Below are 22,208 nucleotides of genomic sequence, written 5' to 3'. Positions count from 1 at the left end.
TTATTTCTAAGCATTCTACATTTTCCTATAAACTTCAGAATTAATAACAGCAACTCAGAACCTGAATGATTTTTGAATGCATCAAATAAAAAAATGCTACATGAGTAACACATGGTGGACTTTGAATTAAATGTTTAAATTTCTGATAGTGTAAGCCAGTCAGTGGTAGTGAAAGAAATGGCTTTCCAGGAAGATAATAGGATGAATACTTAAAATATTTTTCGATCAAAATTTTTTTGAAAAAAATCAGCCTCAATCATTCATCCACAAAACTGAGGTTATCTGTTTCTCATGCTGGCATGGGTTGAACAGTTTGACAGGCGTTGGTAAGCCAGAGAGCTGCACCAGACTCCAATTATCTGCTTTGATTTCTACAGCTGGATGTCCTTCCTAATGCCAGCCACTCTACAGAGTGTACCAGGGGCTTTTTATGTGGCACTAGCACCAGTGCTTTTTACATGGCACCAGCACCAGAGCTTTTTACATAGTACCAGCACCTTTTATGTGACACCAGCACAGGTGCTTTTTACATGGTACCAGCACAGGTATTGGTCAATCCAATTTTTAACACTACAAAGTTTTGTGATGCTTGAAGAATTTAGCTGTTACAAAGTATAGCATACCTGTCTGTTGAAGTGAGAGGAATAGTAGTCAAAGGTACTGCATCAGATTCGGTGACATTATTAACTGGACCAGCTCCATTAATTGGTGGCTTGTTAGTAGTTGTTTCAGGATATTCATCAGGTTCCTCTGGCCAACCAAATGACTCTTTTGATCTCACATACACTTTTATTGAATCAACAACTGTCACACCAGCTGGGTCAGAGCTAGTTCCAACTAGAACGGAAAAGCAATGGTTATTAAAAGAAAATTCCAATGTGCCATAATCACATGCACATACACACAAGCCCACAAATTTATATATGCACACACACACACATATATATATATATACAAATAAGCAAATCTGATATACATAGAAATATTGGTTTCAAATTTTGACACAAGGCCTGCAAGTTTGGAGTAGGTGGGTATACTGACTAAATTGACCCCAGTGTTCAACTGCTACATATTTTATTGACCCCGAAAGGATGAAAGGCAAAGTTGACCTTGGCAGAATATGAAGACAGATGATATGCTGTTAAGCGTATTGCCCAGTATGCTAACAATTCTGCCAGCTCGCTGCCACCTTAACCCTTTAGCATTTAAACTGGCCATATCCGGCCAAAAGTATTCTGCCTGTTTTATGTTCAAACAGGCCAGATCTGGTCTCTCACACCAACCCTACAATATCGTTTGAAAAATGAACAGCTACCTCATCAAAATCTCATAGCTACAAGATAATGCATGATTAGTTCAAAACAGTGTGGATAAAGAAGCATTAATTTTGGCAGAATAATGTGAACACTAAAGGGTTAAACATTAACACTGAGACTTAATAAGCCCTAATTAATCTTAAAGTAAATAACACACTAGACAAAGAAAATACCTTCTCATCACAGAACGTCTTAAGAAGCAGAAACACAGCCATCACTCGCCAGTGAACAGGACTTAGTAGTATGCCAATGGTGATGGAGAATGTTAAAACAACTTCCGTTTTTTATTACCCACTCAACAGGGACTGCTTTAAGTGTATACCATGGGCTCTTCTCAAAAGCATTAACAAAAACAATACTTTCTTGACATTGGTAAAGCTTCTACCAAATCTTAGCAAAGTTTATAAGATACTAGCAGTATCACCCGGCGTTGCTCGAGTTTGTAAGGGAAATAACTATATAAGCATTTTTAGAGAGTTACTTCCCTTATATAATACCAAAAAAATGCATTAAAAATGGGAAAAAACGGTGGTAAAATCTTATTTGAATCGTAGACTCATCGTAGACGCGCGCTAATACCCAGAAGGGCTTGATATGAATCACGACTATAAGATACCCGGTTTTGGTTAAACTGCACCACAAAATGTGGGAGTAGTTAGGAATCTAAATCATAGGAGACAGACACTCACACAACTTCACTTTTATATATAAAGATATTCATCTTCTACGATTTCTGCTACAGCATTCCACTGCTGTGTATCAAAAGGGATCACTAACTTCATCTCTAATGTACCTTAGCAATTAAACACAGTTTATCCATTTTAATTAATGATCCGCTTGCTGTTATCACTAACCCTCTTTCATTCCTTCTTCCTCTGTGACCTAGAAACCAAGGTAACAGCAAAAGTACCAATAACATAACTTGGACAAATTTTAATCTATAATTGTTTCTGGAAGCTACAGAAACCGGAGTCAAACTCAAGCTATTAGAAATATTTCTAATAATACTATTCCTGCTTCAAATGTGCTAAATTTTGCTTTTGGTCTCTGAATATACACAGCATTTTCCATTTGTTGGGGCTTCGGGACAGGCAAAACGAAATTTAATTTGAATATGATTTAAATGTGAAACAACAGAAATATAACAATATATTCTTACCAAATAGGTTGAATTTTTTATCTGCCATCAACGATTCTTCTCTGGTGAAAGGCAAGTCATGCCAACGAACTCTTGATACACTCACCTTTAAGAAGTAAAAAAAACAAAAACAACTTTGATTTAGCAAATTAAAAATAATCTTTAGAATTAATTAAAGTACACCAAACAGTGTTGCATGAAATATAGTAATGTACAGTCTTATGTAACATGTCTGTGTTCATTTGCACAAGGAAACACAATACTCTGCATAGTCATTCCATGTCCAAATGTACACAAATATCTGAAATAAGACTACAAAACTATAAATCTTTAGAATGCTAAGCTGAGTGTGCATAATTGCATTTTAGAACCAATTTTACAATTTGATACACTCAAGTAGTATTGTAGAGATACTTATTAAGCACAGACAAACAACAATTTCTAGGAACATATTGTTATGAAATATTCTGGGGTTAGCATGCATTCCATAGAAACAGCTAACACACAAGACATGCTTCAGACCAAGCAAACTTAACGAGATAACTGATTCCACCTTTTTATCTTTTGTTTCCACCATTAGACTGTGGCCATGCTGGGGCAGCACCTTGAAGAATTTTAGTCAAATTGACCCCAGTACTTTTTTTTTTTCAATTAAGCCTGGTACTTACTTTATTGGTCTATTTTTCCGAACTGCTAAGTGACGGGAGACATAAATGCAGACACAAAGACACACACACGCATATAAGACAGGCTTCTTTCAGTTTCCGCACACCAAATCCACTAATAAGGCTTTGGTTGGCCCAAGGCTACATAGCAGAAGACACTTAAGCTGGAACCATGTGGATGGGAAACAAACTTTTTACCACACGGCCACACTTGTGCTAAACTATATTATTTTAAAGTCATCAAATCATCATCATCATATAACATCCGTTTTCCGTGGTGGCATAGGTTGGATGGTTTGACTGAGGTCTGGAAAGCCAGTGGCTTGAGCGGATTTGGTAGGTAGAAACTGTAATGGAAGCCCATTGTATAATGTGGGTCTTTGTTTCTGACAGCCTACCCATTGCACCTAACAACTGGTGTTGGTTTGTTTATGCCCCCCCCCCTGATGTAGCAGCTTGGTAACAGACACTGACAGAATAATATCAGACTTTAAAAAAGAAAAAAAAACACCACAATCACTGGGGTCAATTAGTTCAACTATAATCTTGTTCTGACAGTTCTGCAGCATGACCGCAGTCCAATGACTGAAACCAGCTAAAGACAAAAGATACATTATGTAATTATATGAAAGAAATCAAAACAAAATAAACAATAACACTTTGTTCCTTACTTGCACTGTTCTGCCAAATACTTCCAAGTAGGAAGGAGCTCTTTCAACACTCATATTGCCTACAGATACTCGCACACCAACCATCACATTGTTGCTGTTTGTATTAGTAATCTCAATGGTAAAACCTCCAGGCTTCAAAAGAAAATAAAAATATATATGTAGTTCATCTTCAATAAATTTAAGACAACATTTCAGTATTTATATGTATGTGTGTGTATACATACTAATGTATATGTATGTCTGTGTGTGTTGTGTCCCCCTTCTACACAACAAACAGTATTAGATTAAAATAGCCATTTATGTATCATACTTAATATAAATACACCGTTGGAAGGCAAATTTACAGTGGTATTCATCCAGAAATGGTATCTCCTATGGATGCACTGTTTAAAAAAAAAAAAAAACAATGTGTATATATCAAGGAGATGGAACTTGTCTCAGCAGCAGCAAATGAGAATGTTCAATGGATTTCTGCATCATTAGGTGTTATCAATAACATATCCTCACAGCCAGCATGCTTCAACAAAATCCATCACTACAGAGATATATGAACACTGCGAAAAACAATGGTGTTGCAGGTAGCTTTCCAGCTGAGTAAATATCCATTATATGCAACAAAAGCAGTATTAGATCAAAATAGCCATTTATGTATCATACTCAATGTAAACACATTAGGCTATGCAAAATTTAAAGGTATTCATTCATCTTGAGATAGTATTTCCTATGGACATGCTACTTTGCGTGGAAACAGGTGAGGGTTGCTGACTGTAGAAAATTTACCTCAATATATTCTGTCTGATCCATGCAAACATGGAAAAGCAGGTGTTAAATATTGATCATGATTTGATCATTCCAGAACAACTTGAAAAAAATAATTAGGAAGTAGAATAAAATTGTTATATATTAGAGTTTAAAATTTAAACATGAAAATGAAAGCAAAACTAAAAATCTAGATGATGTGTCTTAATGACAAGAGCAACAAGTCTGTTAAATAGTTTTGGTTTTTACCTTTGTGCTGACAATATACATTCCACCAGTAATCAAGCGATGTTTTACTTGTGCAACATTATAAACCTGCAGGATATCATTTCCACCAAACTGAAAAAGAAGATAAAAATTTCTAACATATGTTTCTTTATTACCCACAAGGGGCTAAACACAGAGGGGACAAACAAGGACAGACAAACGAATTAAGTCGATCACATCGACCCCAGTGCGTAACTGGTACTTAATTTATCGACCCTTGCTGTGATTTCCTTATTAAATTTAAGAAGAAAAAAAACAGCTTTGAGTATATGGAACCAATGTGTCTCAATTCTTTTCCAGTGTTCAACAAATTTTAATACAATCTTGTGGCTTAGTCGTTCAGCTCACAATTGTAGGGTTGTGAGTTCGATTCCTTGTGGCATGTTCTGCCTTTGAGCAAGACATTTAATTTCACATTGCTTCAGTTCACTCAGCTGGCAAAAACAAGTCGTGGGTGTACTTGTGATTCAAAGGGCCAGTTTTGTCACATTCTGTCATGCTGAATCTGTCTAAGAGCTATGTTCAGAGTATGCATGTCTGTGGAGCGCTCAGCCACTTGCATGTAAATTTGTTCGTTTCACGAGCAGGCTGTTCTGCTGAATGGATCAACAGGGACTGTTGTCATTGTAACCGACAGAATGCCAGTATGTGGTTTATTATCAAAAGTATTTAGACAAAGTAGCAAATTAGTCTGAGTTGTTAGTGCAATGAATTTAATGCTTCACAGTATTTGTTGTTGTTTTCTGTGTTCTGAGATCAAATCCTGCCATAGGCAACTCTGCCTTTCACTGTTTGGTGCTTATCACATGCCAGTCAGACGGCACTGGCATCTGCCACATGCATGTATAGTAATATTACGATCATGAAATTAGCATTAGCTTATCTCACTCTTTCTCACAGAACCCCTAGGAACCTTTTGTGGAACCCTAGGTTCTGGGGAGGCCCAGCTGAGAAATGCTACTCTAACCTCTCACAGCCACTTCTCTCAGTTCCACTCTCTCTCTCTGCTAAGAGGTCTTTGTCTTGCAAGCTACTTGGCAACCCCACTGGTGCCACATACAAAGCACCCAATACATTCTGTAAAGTGGCTGGTTTTAGGAAGGACATCCAGCCACAGAAAACATGCCAAAACAAACTGAGCCTGGTGTAGCACTGTGGCTTTGCCAGACTGTCAAATCATCCAACCCATGCCAGCATAGAAAATAAATGTTAAATGATGATGATGGATCACCTATTTTCTTGGTAACAAAACAAACCTATTTACATTATTTATATTTGACGGAAATTTCAAACCTGGGTTCTCATTCCTGAGGTATTTTTCAATATTTTTATTATCATTATTATGCCCACGGGCATAGCTACTAACCCCAAGATTCCAAGTTTGATTCCAGGCAGTGACCTGAATAATAACAACATCGAAAAATACCCTAGGAACAAAAACCCAGGTTCAAAATTTCTCCAAGACACCTGATGAAGGCTGGAAAGTATATCAGCTGAAATGTGTTAACAACAACAAGATGAGGACAAATATCAGTCAAATGTAAATAATGTAAATACTGTACATAATTCCTTATCTCTTAAATACAGAACTGTAAAACAAACCTATTTACAAAACCATCTCAAAAGGGGCCTAGCTCCAACAGTCGCATTCAGGGGAATCAGAGAGCATGCAAGAAGAAAAAAAACTTAAAAAAAACAGGCTTTCCAATAGATAAACGAAGGACAAATATAACAAATAGAAACCTCTATATCGTTTGTTGACTGACAGTGTTCAAAGAAATCAATGGGAAAATTCACAGATCCTGATGGCCGTCCTAAAAAATAAAAAAAATAAAAAGAAACGGGGAATTAAATAATTGTCTAACTCCATTTTCAGATTATCTCAAAAAAAAAAAAAAAAAAAAAAGCACATCAACTGTTATAGTTTGTAAAGAAAAGTATAAAAATACCCCATACACAATAAAGTGAATATTTTTTACTTAAGCTACTTGTGACTAAAGTCTCATACAAATGGGTCTTTCAAGTGATTTTTCTTTTCTCTACCCCCACCCCACCTCCATTTCAACCTGGTGTGATATACATTCAAGTAAGCTAATTCTTCCTCATATGGTTATCATTCCCATTGGCTACTTTCTAAACATCATTTTATGATAGTATCTCAACTGTGTTGTTGATTTCACAGGTCAATTTATTTCTGTGCATCAGTTTCATTATGACATCCTCCAAAACCATGTTCTCCTTCCACAGCCAACAGAAGTGTCATACCAAGCATTCACATAGGCCAGAGTGACTGTCTTCAATGTCTTCCATGAAGCTGCTAAACTGAATATAGCAAACTGGAGGTGGTTGTTGAAGTGACAAGAGTTCTAGGTCTTCATGTCTTTCATCACTATCAGAAGAACATTGTCCAGATAACTCCTTTGGTTTAATCTCTTGCAAGCTACAATCATACCTTGATTGTATATTTTACCCTCATTACTAACAAGTTAGTGGTCACTTAGCTGAACAGATGAATTATCAAAAATCATAAATGTTTTCTCTGCAAAATGTATAAATACCATAACATTCCCGGTATTTACACACTGCAAGAATGAAATGCAAAAATTAATTAACTCGTTTGCATTTAAACTGGCTATATGTGGCCCAAATATTCTCCATCTTTTATGTCCAAACCAGCCAGATTCAGTCTCTCACACCTAATTTATAAGGCCATACTTATCATTGAAATCTCAAAGCTACAAGATAAGCACTTTGAAATGCTTGCATCCCACAACCTAGGAAGATGGTGTTGCAAGCTCATTATGGTGTCTTTACACCATTTGTTTGTTTCTCCATGACAAAACAGTGAATGGCTGTCTTCCAGGTTCAGATATGCCCCAACGATATTTGAACAGGTAATAACCTTGTATTTATACACACCATTGCTAAGCACTGCTACCCTGTAATGCACAATTAATTCAAAACAATGTGAAGAAATAAGCATTACATTTGATAAAGTAATCTGAATGCTAAAAAGATAAGAACATACACTACCGTCAGAAATTAATTAGCACCCTTGATTTGCTCTTCACTCAAGGTATGTGCTGTCACCTAGTGGCCATATCTCGAACTATTGCTTTGTTGCGAGTTCACTATTTGCACAGAACGATGACGTAACTTTGTTTGCAGAGCAGTTTGAGAGTCTACAGCCTTATGATGTTGACATAGCAGTGCAACAACAACTTGGAGTGCGGATGCGGACAAATCTTCCTTTGTTTAATAGATATAGGTAGCGCCTCGCAAGGACCGAAATCACACCATACTAAGTTTTCTCATCGCATAAGACGTTTTGAACAGCTCATAGGTTAATTGATTTAACCTATTTAATGTAGAAATTTGAGAAGTGCTAATTAATTTCTGACGCAAGTGTATATATATACTGAGCCACAATTTCTTGACATGGTAATAATACACTGGTAGCTGGTATTGTCTTTTAAAACTTGTGGACAAGCTGACCTCTCTACTATGGTCCATAATCCCTGACTGACCCACAGGAATGACAATAAGTCAGGCGAATCAATTAAAATAAATATCAAATTGAAAATAATGTCCAAATGAAATTCATTGTGAAACAATTTTTACAAAAGTTCCTTGTTCAACAATAACAATAATAATAATAATAATAATGATAATAAATTACCTGATTTACAGATTTTCTTTTTTGTTGGTCTAAGAGCAGCTATTGGGTTTTGAGGTTGTAAATATGGAGACAGCCAATATTTGGTGTTCTCTATATTTGCCATGTATATACGCAAACTACCGTCTTCACACAACAAAATCATTGTTGTACGTTGCTGAAAGTAAACAAATGACTTAAAACATTAATCCACACGTGTCATTATTATTAAATAATATAACATCCAATAGAAATTATTTTCTTCACTCCAAAAATATTAAATCTATGCCAAAACACGAAACAGCTCTTAAGAAAACATAAAAACAAAAAAGAATCACCATCTTACCAGATCTGAATTGGAGGCAGGATGTCTAATGGCCACTATGTCTTGTATCTAGAAATAAAAAGAAAGTTTATGAGACGACTACAAAATTTAATAAAGTAAGATAAAATAGAGAGAGAGAGGGGGGAGGAAGACAGGATAATTCAACTAAGCTGTTTAAGAGCTTTTATTCTTTATTATTATATTTTATGATGTAAAACAAACAAAAGGAAAAAAGCCAAAAGTTTGAATTTTCAAATATATTTAAAATCAATGACAATTAAATGAGTCACTATGTCTGTAATCATAAAAATTTTCCACAATATTGATTCTTGTATTGAAAATTCTTAATTGAAATTTATGTAATCACGCAACTATTGTGGCAGATACTGGTGCCACACAACTAGCACCTGTGTCAGTGGCACATAAAAGCCCCCCCCCCCCAACACTCTTGGAGTGGTTGGCATTAGGAAGGGCATCCAGCCACAGAAACCATGCCAAATCATACTAGAAGCAAAAGTGAGCAGCAAATGTGAGGGCTTCCTCCTCAAGAGTACTGCAGAAAGAGCCATGGGAAAGTTGGAAAAATTGGTAGAGATCCTTTCGGTCGCTTACTAAAGATATCAGGTGCAGCTTGGGAGCAAGAGAGTATATGGACTGTGATGTACAAAGGTTTCTTTTACTTTTCAGATGATGGTCTTGCAGGAATAACAGGAAGTGGATAAAAGCTGGGAGATGTTCTTTTTCGTTTAAGTGTTGCAGCTCGTGTTTTTCTTTTGCTTTTTTTTCCCCCCAGAATTATTGCATGTGCTCTTGGTGGGATATAGGATTAAGAGATTTAGCTGGGTGTAGGGCATGAAAGGACAGGCCTAACAAAATACTTTCAGCCACCTTTTCAGCTGTCTTTGATAAATAATTACTCACTAATGAATCCATATTAGGACTTCAATGCACAGCCAAGAAATGTTTACACAATGGAACACAATTGACAACCTTAAATATTTGATGATATAAAGTGCAGCTATTTAACAAATCAAACAAACCTTAGCTTTTGCTGGGAGTACTTTAATTTCTTGAAGAAGAATGCAAGTTGGCTTGATCATGAGGATGACTGGATTGTTTGCACTTTGGGTCATACAGTAAACCAAACCAGGGTGGCCAGGGACTTCTGACCACTGGACTAGGGACTGGTTGTTGTTACTGCCTTTACTACTACCATTAGAACCACTGTTACTACAAAAAAAAAAAGAAGAAGAAAAACAATTAAACACATATATATTAGCAGAATCCACTCGATTGGTAAAAATGAATATTTCAGTGACGCCCAGGGAGAAATAAATATATATATATGTGGCAGAGAAACGGAAATTGGCCCTATGCTCCTTACAGAATAATGTAGGGTAACCATTTCTGTCAAATCTTTCCCTAACCTACAACTCACCTTCAAACAGCCAATTCTTCTATCAATCTTTTATGTTACCCTATTTCACTCCTTCAATTTCCCTTCTGCTGAACTGATATACTCTGCGTCCAACTCATTCCCTATCCCTCATCATCAATCACACCATTCACACTCAGTGCACTTATCTACTACACATTCACCTTTTCTGCTCCTCTATGCTAGTGTCTGTCATTCACCTTGTACATGGACCTTACATCTCTCTTTCTCTCTCTCTCTCGATGAGCAAGCCATGTATTCACCTCTTCAGGAAGATCCCTGCTCTTGGTGCTTTTATCACAGTTTCTAATCCCTTCATTCTATGATCCACTCACTTGAAGGGGTCCTATCTTGCAGGTACTTGGTGACCTCACCAGTGCTGGTGCCTTGTAAAAAGCCCTGATACACTTAAATGTTTGACATAAGGAAGGGCATCCAGTTGTAGAAACTATGTCAAAGTAGAGATAGAACCTAACACAACCCTCTGGCTTGTTCCTGTCAAACAATCCAGCCCATGCCAGCATCAAAAAGGGAATGTTAAATTATGATCTCTCTCTCTCTCACACGCACACACACAAAACATAAGAATCAAGAAAATTAAAAGGAAAAGGATTTATATCGAGGCCAGCAATTTTGAAGAGGAGTGGGTGGTTGATACCATCAACTCCAGAACTAATTCAATATCTTATTGACCTTAGGGTAATGAAATGCAAAGGTCATCTTGACAGGAATTGAACTCAGAGTGGAAAGAGTTGAAAGAATCACTGCATGCTAAATAATCTGATACTAACAATTCTGTCAACATTCTGTCACCCCTACCATCACTTTCTCAAATACATTTGCATTTTCACAAGGTTTATTTGTAATCAGCAACTTGTTCTGAATCGTCAGTAGCAAAATAGTAAGCTTTTAAAATATCAATTAACCCTTTTGATACCAACCCGGCTGAAACTGACTCTGGTTCTGTAATACAAATGTCTTGTTTTCAAAAGTTCTGAATTAAAATCTTCCACCAAACCTCAGTCACAATTTAATGTTCCTAACACTAGCTTAATGATAACTAAGTTATTTTACTAAATTCTTTGTTATATTTAAAATTAAATGAAAGAAACACAGAGCATCTCAGCAGAAATATGGTAACAAAAGGGTTAAAATATATAATAGAGAAACAATTCTTAACCCTTTTGATACCAACCCAGCTGAAACTGCTTCTGGCTCTGTAGTACAAATGTCATTTTTTTATAAGTTTTGAATTAAAATCTTCCACCAAACCTCAGTCACAATTTATGTTCCTAACACTAGCTGAATGATAACTAAGTTATTTTACTAAATTCTTTGTAATATTTTAAAAAATTAAATGAAAGAAACACAGAGCATCTCTGCAGAAATATGGTAGCAAAAGGGTTAAGTTGCTCGTTATAATTTTCAACATACAATAAAATAATAATAGTGAAATGGTAACATTTAAAAATGTAAATCAAGTTTGATCCAAACCTTTTTAGTACAATTGGAAACAGATTGATAACTTGAGAGAGGTCTTTGGCAACAGAGGCAATAAAGCTTTTTCCTGAAAAATCAAATTAAAACAAAAATTAAAATATATTCAGAAGGAAAAAAAACTCAAACTTTTGAGAAATAGTTACAACTAATAAATCATCATCATTTAGTGTCTGCTTTCCATGCTGGCATGGGTTGGACAGTTTGGCTGAAACTGGTAAGATGGAGAGCTGCACCAGGTTCCAATCTGATTTTGCATGGCTTCTACAGTTGGATGCCCTTCCTAATGCCAACCCCTCAAAGAGTGAAATGGGTGCTTTTTACACGCCATTGGCACGAGTGCCAGTCACATGACACTAGCATCAGCTACGACTAGGATTTCACTTGGCTTGACAGGTCTTCTCAAGAATGGCATATTGCCAAACATGTTGGTCGCTTATCATGGCCTCAAAATTTAGTACATTACATGTCAATGTAAAAACAACACAAATTAATAGTTTATTACTAATTCATTCATTACTGATCCAGAATAGCAAGGTCCACTCAATTGTGAACTGTGTTACACTTATCGGGGATTGACCTGTGATAGTGATAACACAGGTTGATGATCAGTTGAAGATTCTGCTTGTACTACAAAAACATGCCCCAGGGACTGCCCACAATGCTTAGGTACCCAGAATGCACTGGGTATCACCTGTGTTTACATCACAATGCTGGGAGTCTGCGTATTTTTAACACAGATTTACATACCTGTACCCTGTCAACATGGTACTAGTGAACAGGAAAAAAGGAAAAGCCCCTCGGCCTAACAATGCAAATGAGTGTATTCTCCACAGAAAAGGTAGAGGATGATGAGGAAAATATGCAATGGTAGAAGCTTCATTGCTGTGGGTTGTGAATCTACCATTGTTCCATTTATAAAGTGCATGGAGATAATTCATTTATTGCAATCATCATCATCGTTTAACGTCCGTTTTCCATGCTAGCATAGGTTGGACGGTTCGACCGGGGTCTGGGAAGCCAGGAGGCTGCACCAAGCTCCAGATGTTTTTTTTAAATCAAACCCCATGATAAACAAAGACAGATGTACTAATAATAATAATTGTAGATTAAAAGATGGACGTACCATGAGAATAACTGAAGAATAATAACTGCAAAGCATGGGAATAATAAACAGAAACTCCACCACCAGCTATTTGACCATTTGTATCCTTTAAAAGAAAATGAAAAGTGTTAACATATCAAAACTTAATAGTATTCAGTCATAAACAACACTTTGTATTTATTCACAGAGATTTAATAGATAAATCCTAATTTCCTTCAATCACATTTACATTAATTTTATCATCCGTATTCCATGCTAGCGTGGATTGAATGGTTAAACAGAATCCAACAGGTCAAAGGACTGCATCAAGTTACAAGGTCTGTTTTGGCAGGATGCCTCAGCTAGATGGCTTTACTAATGCAAGCCACTTTACAGAGTGTAGTGAGTTCTTTTTCGTGTCATTGGCAAGTAAGGTTGCCAAACAAAGCCTAAAATTCTGGTATTCCTTAAAGGAGTTCTTGATTGACATCCCTAATATTCACAAAACCACTACTTTGCTTTTGGTTATTCTCTGCAAATAATGAAGATTTATTTTCATAAATACCTAAATCAATATAATAACTGCAAGAATTTGACAGAAGTTGGCCAACTCTCCATCACTTGGACAAGATACTAGACCTGGCAGATTATGTATTTTATGAAAATCCAAAACTTCTTGCTTCGTCTGCAACAAATTCTCAAGCAATTGACAAGTCACCATGTAAGCCTGTGACGAGTAAGGTTGCCAAACAAAGTCTAAAAAATTTTTTAAACTCCTCTGAAGAGCAGAAACACCTTCCATGCCATTATAACATTTGCAGGACCAATCATTAAAACACATGGCTCTGCAATATTAAACTGGACCATACAGACCTTGATTTGACTCGTTACAATGTTAAATATCTAATAAAGCACTACACACTAATTAGGTCTGACATCCAACAGCTGTACATCCAAAGAAGAGAAGGTAGTAAGAGGAACAGCTGAATATCAGGGAACAATTTTAAAAAGTTGTTATCAATGTGACCTCTATCTTCCCAACTTTGCAACAGGGCCTGCTGTGTTATCATCATCATCATTTAATGCCCCATTTTCCATGCTGGCATGGGTTGGTGGTTTGATAAGAACCAATGAGCCAGAGGGCTGTGTCAGACTACAATGTCTCTACTTTGACAGGATTTCTACAGCTAGATGCTCTTCCTAATGACACCCACTTTAGATTGTACTGTGTGCTTTTATATGCCCCTATTAATTGGGATTATGCATAAGAAACCAATTAACTACCATTGCAACAATAAAATTCTTAAAAAACATTATATTAGATTTCCATAAATCTAGAATCTAAACTTGAGGCTGCAGCAAAAATGGACAGACTAATGACATAGAAGACACTCAGGGTAAACAACCATAAGGGCAGGCCTTTACATGGTCATTACTTCCATAATGTGACAGCCCTTGCTTCATATACAAATAATAGGATGAGTTTGCCCTGGATGAACAAATCTAACCTAAATGTGCAGCAGAAGAAATAATATCCACCATATTCAAGGCCATAACTACTACTGCATCTCATTATCATCATCATCATCATCGTTTAACGTCCATTCTCCATGCTAGCATGGGTTGGACGGTTCGACCGGGGATCAGGGAAGCCAGAAGGCTGCACCAGGCTCCGGTCTTATCTGGCAAAGTTTCTACAGCTGGATGCCCTTCCTAACGCCAACCAGCTGTAGAAACTTTGCCAGATAAGTTTTTATTGATAGGAATATCTACACTGCCACAACACTAGTGACAGATGTAACATGTGTGGTGTACAATACATATCACAAAGGGATTCTTTCAGTTTCCACCTAACAAATCCACTCACAAGGCTTAGGTATCGTGCAGTGGGATTGAACCCAAGACCACATGGTGAGGAAGCAAGCTTCTTAACCACACAGCTGTACCCTATGAGTAATAATAATGTATGTTCTGACAATATTGAACGATATCGTACTCAAGACCGTCGTCAATTTTCTAACGTTCCTACCTTTATGTCACTGTGTTTCACTTCAAGTATATTGGTAATGTAAAAGGGTCCATGACGAGCATTGCTTGCATCTTCCATAATCTGAGTGTAGATGTGGCCTGACGATGACATCAGTACCATAGTGCAGCCATCTTCACCAAACACAAATGTAGAATCACGAATTTTGCCACTTGGTAGCAAGAAGTAATACTGAGGGCTAATTGCATCCAAAGACAAATCATAGATCTGAAAAAAAAAATAAATAAATAATAAATAAATAAATAAATAAATAAATCAAGTTCATTAGAAGAAACTATTAATTTACAAAGTTGCAAATCAATAATTGCAACTAGTTTGCTAATTCTGGTCATTTTTATTTGATTGCTTCCCCTAGTTTCATTAGCTGTAATCTGAATTAATTGATTGGTTCCTTGGAAGCAGCTCAAAACATTCAAACTTTTTCCAAAGATTGTGAAGCTTACAAATTTAGAATTTTACATTCATTTACAAAGCATAAGAGCTAATGACTGGATCATTGTCATTTAACATCTGTTTTCCATACTAGAATGGATCAGACAGTTTGACAGGACATATGTGTGTATGTGTGTATATATATATATATATATATATATATACTAGTTGCCATGATAGATCGTTAGCCACTATACACATTTTTTTCTCTCCTTGTTTTTTCTGTGTCCTTTTCTGTAGAAGAGCGTAGGCTCGAAACGTAAAAGACATTTTCTATTCCTGAGCATTATACTAATACATCTGTTTGTTTTGTACACCACCTGTCTTCGTCTTTTGTTTTTTTCGTAAACTCTCCCTATATATATATATATACATATACAGTAGTACTCGGTTTTCAAACAACTTTGATCATGAATAAACCATGCTTTAGATGTATGTGTGTATATATACACACACACACACACACACACACACACATATATATATATATAAAGCACAATTTATTTGTGATCAGAGGCGTTTGTAAACCGAGTACTACTGTATTAAATGAATATGAGAAAGACAGGAGATAAAGCACAATTTATTTGTGATCAGAGTTGTTCGAAAACCAAGGTGCTACTGTGTGTGTGTGTGTGTGTGTATATATATATACATATATACACACACACACACACAAATTAGTTCAAATTTACAAAAAACAAGACAGGTGAGGGAACAAGAAGCAGGTGTATTAGTTTGACGCTCAGGAAGAATAGAAAAGTCCTTAACGTTTCGAGTCTATGCTCTTTGACAGAAAGGACTGAAAGGAAAAAAATTGAGAGAGAATGAAAAAAGAAATGTGTAGGGATTAACTGTTCAACATGATGAGATATATATATATATATATATATATATATATATATATATATAGCTAGCAAGAAAGTACTTTCAGTTCTTTAGTGCTAAATAAAAGTCTTTTTTATCTTATACAAAGAATGAACTTTAATGAATTATATATTTTCCATTTTGTCCAATGACCTTTTGCCATTTTTCTGGCAACTTCAGGATTCTGTGCTCACAGAACTTCTGGTCTTTATCAGCCAAAAACTGAAGCAAGTGTGATTTCAGGTCATCATCATTATTGAAAATTTTACCATTCAAAGAATTTTGCAAACTTTGAAATAAATGATAATGAGATGGTGCAAGGTCATCACTTCCCAACCAAACTCCAATAATTTTTCACAAGTTAGTAAAGTCATATATGGTCTAGTGTTGTCCTGGTGGAACACAATTCCTTTACGATTTGCTAATTCTGGTCATTTTTATTTGATTGCTTCCTCTAGTTTCATTAGCTGTAATCTGAATTGATTGTTTGGTTCCTTGGAAGCAGCTCAAAATACACAACACCTTTGTAATCCCACCAAATTGACAGCAGGGCCTTTTTTTTTTATGCAAGTCAGCATTTGATGTGGTTTGTGCTTGGACCATCATCGTTTTCAATCGATGTTATTGTAGACAACCCATTTTTCATCACCAGTGTTGCGTTTGAGATGAATATCGCAAATATTGATTTGTTGTCATAAGTGAATCCCTTCCAATTTATGTGGAACCCAAATATCAAGCTTCTTAACAAGTCCAAGACATTTTAAGCGGTTTTCAATTAATGTGTGTGATACATTTAACCTCTCTGTAATCTCTCGCACAGTTATATGACAATCAGATTCAATTATGGCTTTGATTTGGTCATCATCAACTCCAATAGGACGATCACAACAGTGGTCATCTTTGGGTGAAAAATCTCCAGAACAGAAATTTTAAAACCATTTCTGACATGTGTGTTCTGTTAAGCAATCAACACCATAAACATCATATATATCTTTGTGAGCCTCGGCAGCTTTCTTACCTCTACTGCAATAAGAAAGCAAAATGAGGTGAAAATGTTCTTTTTTGCACTCCATGTTAAAACCGACACTGAACTAACAGCTGTAAACAAAATTACGCGCAATTTGCTTGTAAAGTAAGCTAAAAGTAACGGCTACCAAATGTCAAATGGAAAAAAATCATAACATTGACAAAAGTTATTAAAAAAAAAAGAATCGTAACTATTTGCATAAAATGAAATTACTTTCTTGCCAACCCAATATATATATAATTGTTGGAAAAATGGAATGGTAAGATGAAAAAATATTTTAATATTTCAGACCTTGACAAAATCTGCTGTTACAATTGCTAAGTCAGTCTGGGAGCCTGGTAACCACACAGCCTATGAAATATAATAAAACAGAACACAAATCATCAACAGTTCCTTAATATAATTAAAAGTTTATAACATTGGGTTAGCTATAACCTTTTTAAGGTATCAATAATATTAATACACTAACATTTTGTTTTTGTATGTACCTGTTGTGTGCGTCACACTTACTTCAAAGAAGTGGCAAAGAGAGAGAGAGGAGGGCAGAGAGGATGTGTGAGTGAGAGGGAGTGAGGGAAAGAGAGAATGAGAGAAAGTGAGAGTGAGAGAAAGAGGGAGTGAGAGAAAGTGAGAGTGAGAGAAAGAGAGAGTGAAAGAGTGAAAGAGGGAGAGAGTGAAAGAGAGGGAGAGAGTGAAAGAGAGGGAGAGAGAGAAATAGAGTGAAAGAGAGAGAGAGAGAGCTAAAGAGAGAGAGAGCGAAAGAGAGAGAGAGCGAAAGAGAGAGAGAGCGAAAGAGAGAGAGAGTGAAAGAGAGAGAGAGAAAGAGGGAGAGAGAGAGAGGGAGAGCGAAAGAGAGAGTGAGTGGTGAAACTTCAAAGCTACAAGATAATGCATGATTAATGCAAAACAATTTGAGTGAAAAAGCATTGCATTTAATAAAGTAATCTGAACAGTATAGGGTTAAGGCGGCAAGCTGGCAAAATCGTTAGCACACCAGGCAAAATATCACTAAGCATTTCACCCAGCACTATGTTCTGAGTTCAAATTCCACAGAGGTTGACTTTGCCTTTCCTTTCATTCTTTCGGGGTCGACAAAATAAGTACCAGATATGCACTGGGGTCGATGTAATTGATTATTCCCCTCTCTCAAAATTTCAGGTCTTGTGCCTATAGCAGAAAGGATTATGTGAAATTACCTTGATGATAAAATTTCCTGAAGCAAGTGATGGGTGCAAAACCAAATGATCAGCGACAGAGCCATTACTGGTGAATGTAAGAACATGGCAATCCTAAAAACAAAGAGAAGAAATGAAATTCAACAACAAATATAAAGAAAAAAAAAGGTAAGAAGCATATTTTAAAAAGAGAAAGTTTCAATACAGGGCGCTGACAGTAAACTTAGAATAATATTAAAAAAAAAAAAAAAAAAAAAAGGCCACCTACTTTTACTCCACACACAGCAAGGAAATCTTCATTGCAGGGATTGCCAGTAATGGAGAGAACGGTGAATGGAATTGGAGCAGAAGCTAATCTCTAAAGAAAAGAAAGAAAAAAAAAAATGATTCATTTGTGTGGTAAAGAAATTATTTCTGAAGTTGTATATATTTAAATAAAAAATTTTTTTTAAATGCCATTTTAATGTGTTATGGAAAAAAAAATCTCAAGTAAAATTTTAATAATTGTCTTCCTAATTAATACATAGTCTTCACTTCCTTTACTAAATTAACAACAGTTGAGAGATCTGAAAACTATATCGACAGCCAGTTCATGGTCTGTTGATATGTATACTAAAATTACAAATTAATAAATATCACATGAACAGTGATTTAATTCAATAAAAAAATGCTGAAAGACTGCAACTCATGTCTTTCACTTATTTTTTCATTATACACATTTTTTTTTTGTATGTTGGAATAGAAAACAAAAGAATAAGAATAATAATAAAAACAAAAAAAAAAAAGCTCTTAGCCATCAAGATTCAAATCTAATGTGTAAAACAGAGAAATTATTCTGTTTTAACATCATAACAGTTGCCGCCGATCAAAGTTTAGCACGTAGAGTTTGGTTACTATTTGCACAACAGCATAAGAAAAGCAAATACATCTATATATTTATGCAAGCATGGTCTATTTGTTTTGTTTTTTTTAATATATATAGATAGATAGATAGATATAGATATTAGATTAAGTAAAATATCAAAACAGAGTCTCATAGATGTATCACTATATTGAACGCAATTACAAATTTATAAACACTGTAGAAAAAAAAGCTACTTCACACAAATAAATTTTTAAAAACCACAAAAAAGACATCTTTAATATTAGCAAATCACAGAATATAATAAAAGAACTTAAGATAGATTATCAAGACGAAATGAAATAAAAAGAGGAAATTTAAGATTAAAACAAAAAAAGAATTTTTTTTTTTTTTTTATGAAACTTAAAGCATATTCATATTGAAATCTATAAAGCACATGGCTGAGATGAGCAGATTGTAGGCTGCAAACACCTCCGGTGGAATTACAACATGCACTCAACGAATGGCAACTGAGATGCCATTCCAGAAAAACTTGGCATTAGTGATAATGCAGGAAGCATTACTGCTACAATCGACAAACGTCAACACAAATCTGTAATGAACAGAGCACAATTGGCAATACAAAATAGCTAGCAATGACCAGATGTCACTCAACCCAATAGATAATGAAATAAAATACTGAAAGGTTTGGGGAGGGGAGGGGGTGTAAATCTATAGATTTTGAACCACTTTGAAAATGTAAGTTTTTTTTTATTTTAATCAGACTTATAAAAATGTAGTTTAAATCATTAGCCTAATTTAAGATATTGCTTAATCAATGAGTCTGATTTCTTTTATTCTGTATTTTACAGGAATGGTCAAAGAAAAAAAAAGTTTTTAATTTCTGAATCTATGTGTGTAATTCTTCTTTAGCTCAGCAGTTCGCAAAATGACAAGTACCAGCCCCCACATACTCCCCCCCATACATACACAGACACACAAAAACTGTAAAGATTTTAGTTCTCTGCCTCCATAATAATAAGCTTCATCATCATCGTTGTTTTTTAATGTCCACTTTTCCACGCTTGCATGGGTCAGATGGAATTAAGGCAGATTTTCTATAGCCTGATGCTTTTCCTTTCACTAACCCTCACCTGTTTTCAAACCAGTTCATATTTCCTCATTGCTAGACAAGTTTTTCACAGAAGTCTAGAAACAAACATAGCTTGTATGACCCATCATATAATGTCAAGGCAAGAGCAAACACAAAAGATCTTTGTTTTCTTCCAACCACAAATTTTCATCTGAAAATTTTCAGAAAACATACTTTTGATACAGTTTTGCATGCTAATGACGAGCGTCACATTCATTATTTCAGAGAATTTATAATAAAAAAGATAGAAGCATTTAAAATTGTGTGTTTTAAGCCAAAATGAATGCGATATTCATCATCAGCATGCAAAACTACATCTGTGTGGAAAATATTTAGAAATAATCCATTGAGAATTGAAAAAAAAAAATCTTCAAGTGGTTGGAAGAAAACAAAAGAGATCCAACACAAACACACACACACACACACACACACAACAGGTTTCCTTGAGTGTTCATCTATCAAATTTGCTCACGAGGCCTTGGTCGGCCCAAAGCTATAGTAGAAGACATTTGTCCAAGATGATGTGCAGTCGAACCGAACCCAAAACCACGTTTAAGAAGCTTGCTTCAGAACAACATAGTTTTTAGTTCAGTACTATTATGGAGGAACTTCTACTACAAGGTCTTCTACTATAATCCGAGGACGACCAAAGCCTTGTGAAAGGATCTCGTAGATGGAAATCAAAAGAAGTCCATCATACATACATACATCCATACATATATACATGTGCATGTGTGTGTTCATATTTATGTTCAGGTCTCTTTACCTGGCCATCATGCCATAGGCATAGTTTATATCCAAAAAATTGCTTCACCACAGAAGTGGTTTTTATTCAGAATAGAAACCCACAAGCATTTTTCAAATTGGTAAAGCAACAATTTCTTTAATCAAAGACCTGTAATTCAGAATAGACTAAACTTTCACAGATTCACATCAGAGTACTACTAGCTAATCACTGCAAGCCAAACTGAACCAATATACTGGTTCCTCTCTTCACACACCATGCCTATTTCTCTCATTCCCAACCAACCGACCAAACCCTGGTTAAATAATCACTTTACTATTCCTACCTAGAAATGCAGTTCTCCGGAACTCCATGCTCAGGCCTTCACAGAGAAACTCAAACCAAATATCAATAGTGTCAACATCAGTCTATGAGGACCGTCAAACATAGCAGCAAGTGTAGAGATACTGCAACTCCTCCAACATGATAAGAAGTGAGGAGAGCAAAGCTAAAAAACTTGAACAGTAAGTTGGGTCTTTTAAAAATTTTCTCTGTAGAAATGAGAACATTCTGCTACAATCTATTAATCCTTTAACCCTTCAGCATTCAGATTATTCTGTCAAATGTAATGCTTATTTATTCACATTGTTTCCAATTATTCATGTATTATTTCCCAGCTTGAACTTTCGATGGTGCGACTGTTTATTTTTAGAATGAAATTGCAGAGTAGGAGTGAGAGACTGCATCTGACCAGAATGAACATGAAGCTGATAGGATATTTGGGCTGGACACGGCCAATTTATATGCTAAAGGGTTAACAGTGAGAAACCAAACAACTATTTTCATTGCCTAGAATAAAAAGGCAGAAAGGTAGCAGTTTAATCAGATAGTTTATAGGTGACAATTTCCAAATGAATAATTAAACCAATAATTGTAATTGTAAATTTATTGACTACTTTTTTTTATGTAATAAAAGAATTGAAATCTATTTCCTTTATTCTTCAATTTATAGCTACAAGAGGAGTAGGGGTGGGAAATGCATGATTTCATTTCAAATCCAATTTTACTTTATTTATAGGGAATTTAATCTAATTTAATTTATTTCATGTGACAGCAGATATGAGTGACTTAAG

The 22,208-nt window shown here is 35.5% G+C and overlaps 1 protein-coding gene across 12 annotated transcripts in view; it reads right to left on the bottom strand.

The window, feature by feature from the left end:
- LOC115223172 (E3 ubiquitin-protein ligase UBR4) overlaps window positions 1–22,208 on the bottom strand; it is a 197,368-nt gene that overhangs the window by 85,228 nt on the left and 89,932 nt on the right. For all 12 annotated transcript variants that reach the window (XM_036512184.1, XM_036512187.1, XM_036512188.1 and 9 more), the window contains 14 exons: window positions 18,626–18,715; window positions 18,379–18,471; window positions 17,474–17,533; window positions 14,842–15,066; window positions 12,855–12,939; window positions 11,726–11,798; window positions 9,837–10,026; window positions 8,818–8,865; window positions 8,496–8,649; window positions 6,560–6,630; window positions 4,799–4,888; window positions 3,791–3,922; window positions 2,476–2,560; window positions 624–837 (listed from right to left, as the gene is read on the bottom strand). In XM_036512184.1, coding sequence (XP_036368077.1) covers window positions 624–837; window positions 2,476–2,560; window positions 3,791–3,922; window positions 4,799–4,888; window positions 6,560–6,630; window positions 8,496–8,649; window positions 8,818–8,865; window positions 9,837–10,026; window positions 11,726–11,798; window positions 12,855–12,939; window positions 14,842–15,066; window positions 17,474–17,533; window positions 18,379–18,471; window positions 18,626–18,715 — 1,610 coding nt within the window. The remainder of the gene's footprint in view (window positions 1–623; window positions 838–2,475; window positions 2,561–3,790; window positions 3,923–4,798; window positions 4,889–6,559; window positions 6,631–8,495; window positions 8,650–8,817; window positions 8,866–9,836; window positions 10,027–11,725; window positions 11,799–12,854; window positions 12,940–14,841; window positions 15,067–17,473; window positions 17,534–18,378; window positions 18,472–18,625; window positions 18,716–22,208) is intronic.

Source organism: Octopus sinensis, linkage group LG22 (assembly GCF_006345805.1).
Source record: "Octopus sinensis linkage group LG22, ASM634580v1, whole genome shotgun sequence".
Lineage (NCBI taxonomy): Eukaryota > Metazoa > Mollusca > Cephalopoda > Octopoda > Octopodidae > Octopus > Octopus sinensis.
The sequence above is the reverse complement of the archived record's forward strand: the minus strand, read 5'-3'. Positions and strand labels throughout refer to the sequence as shown.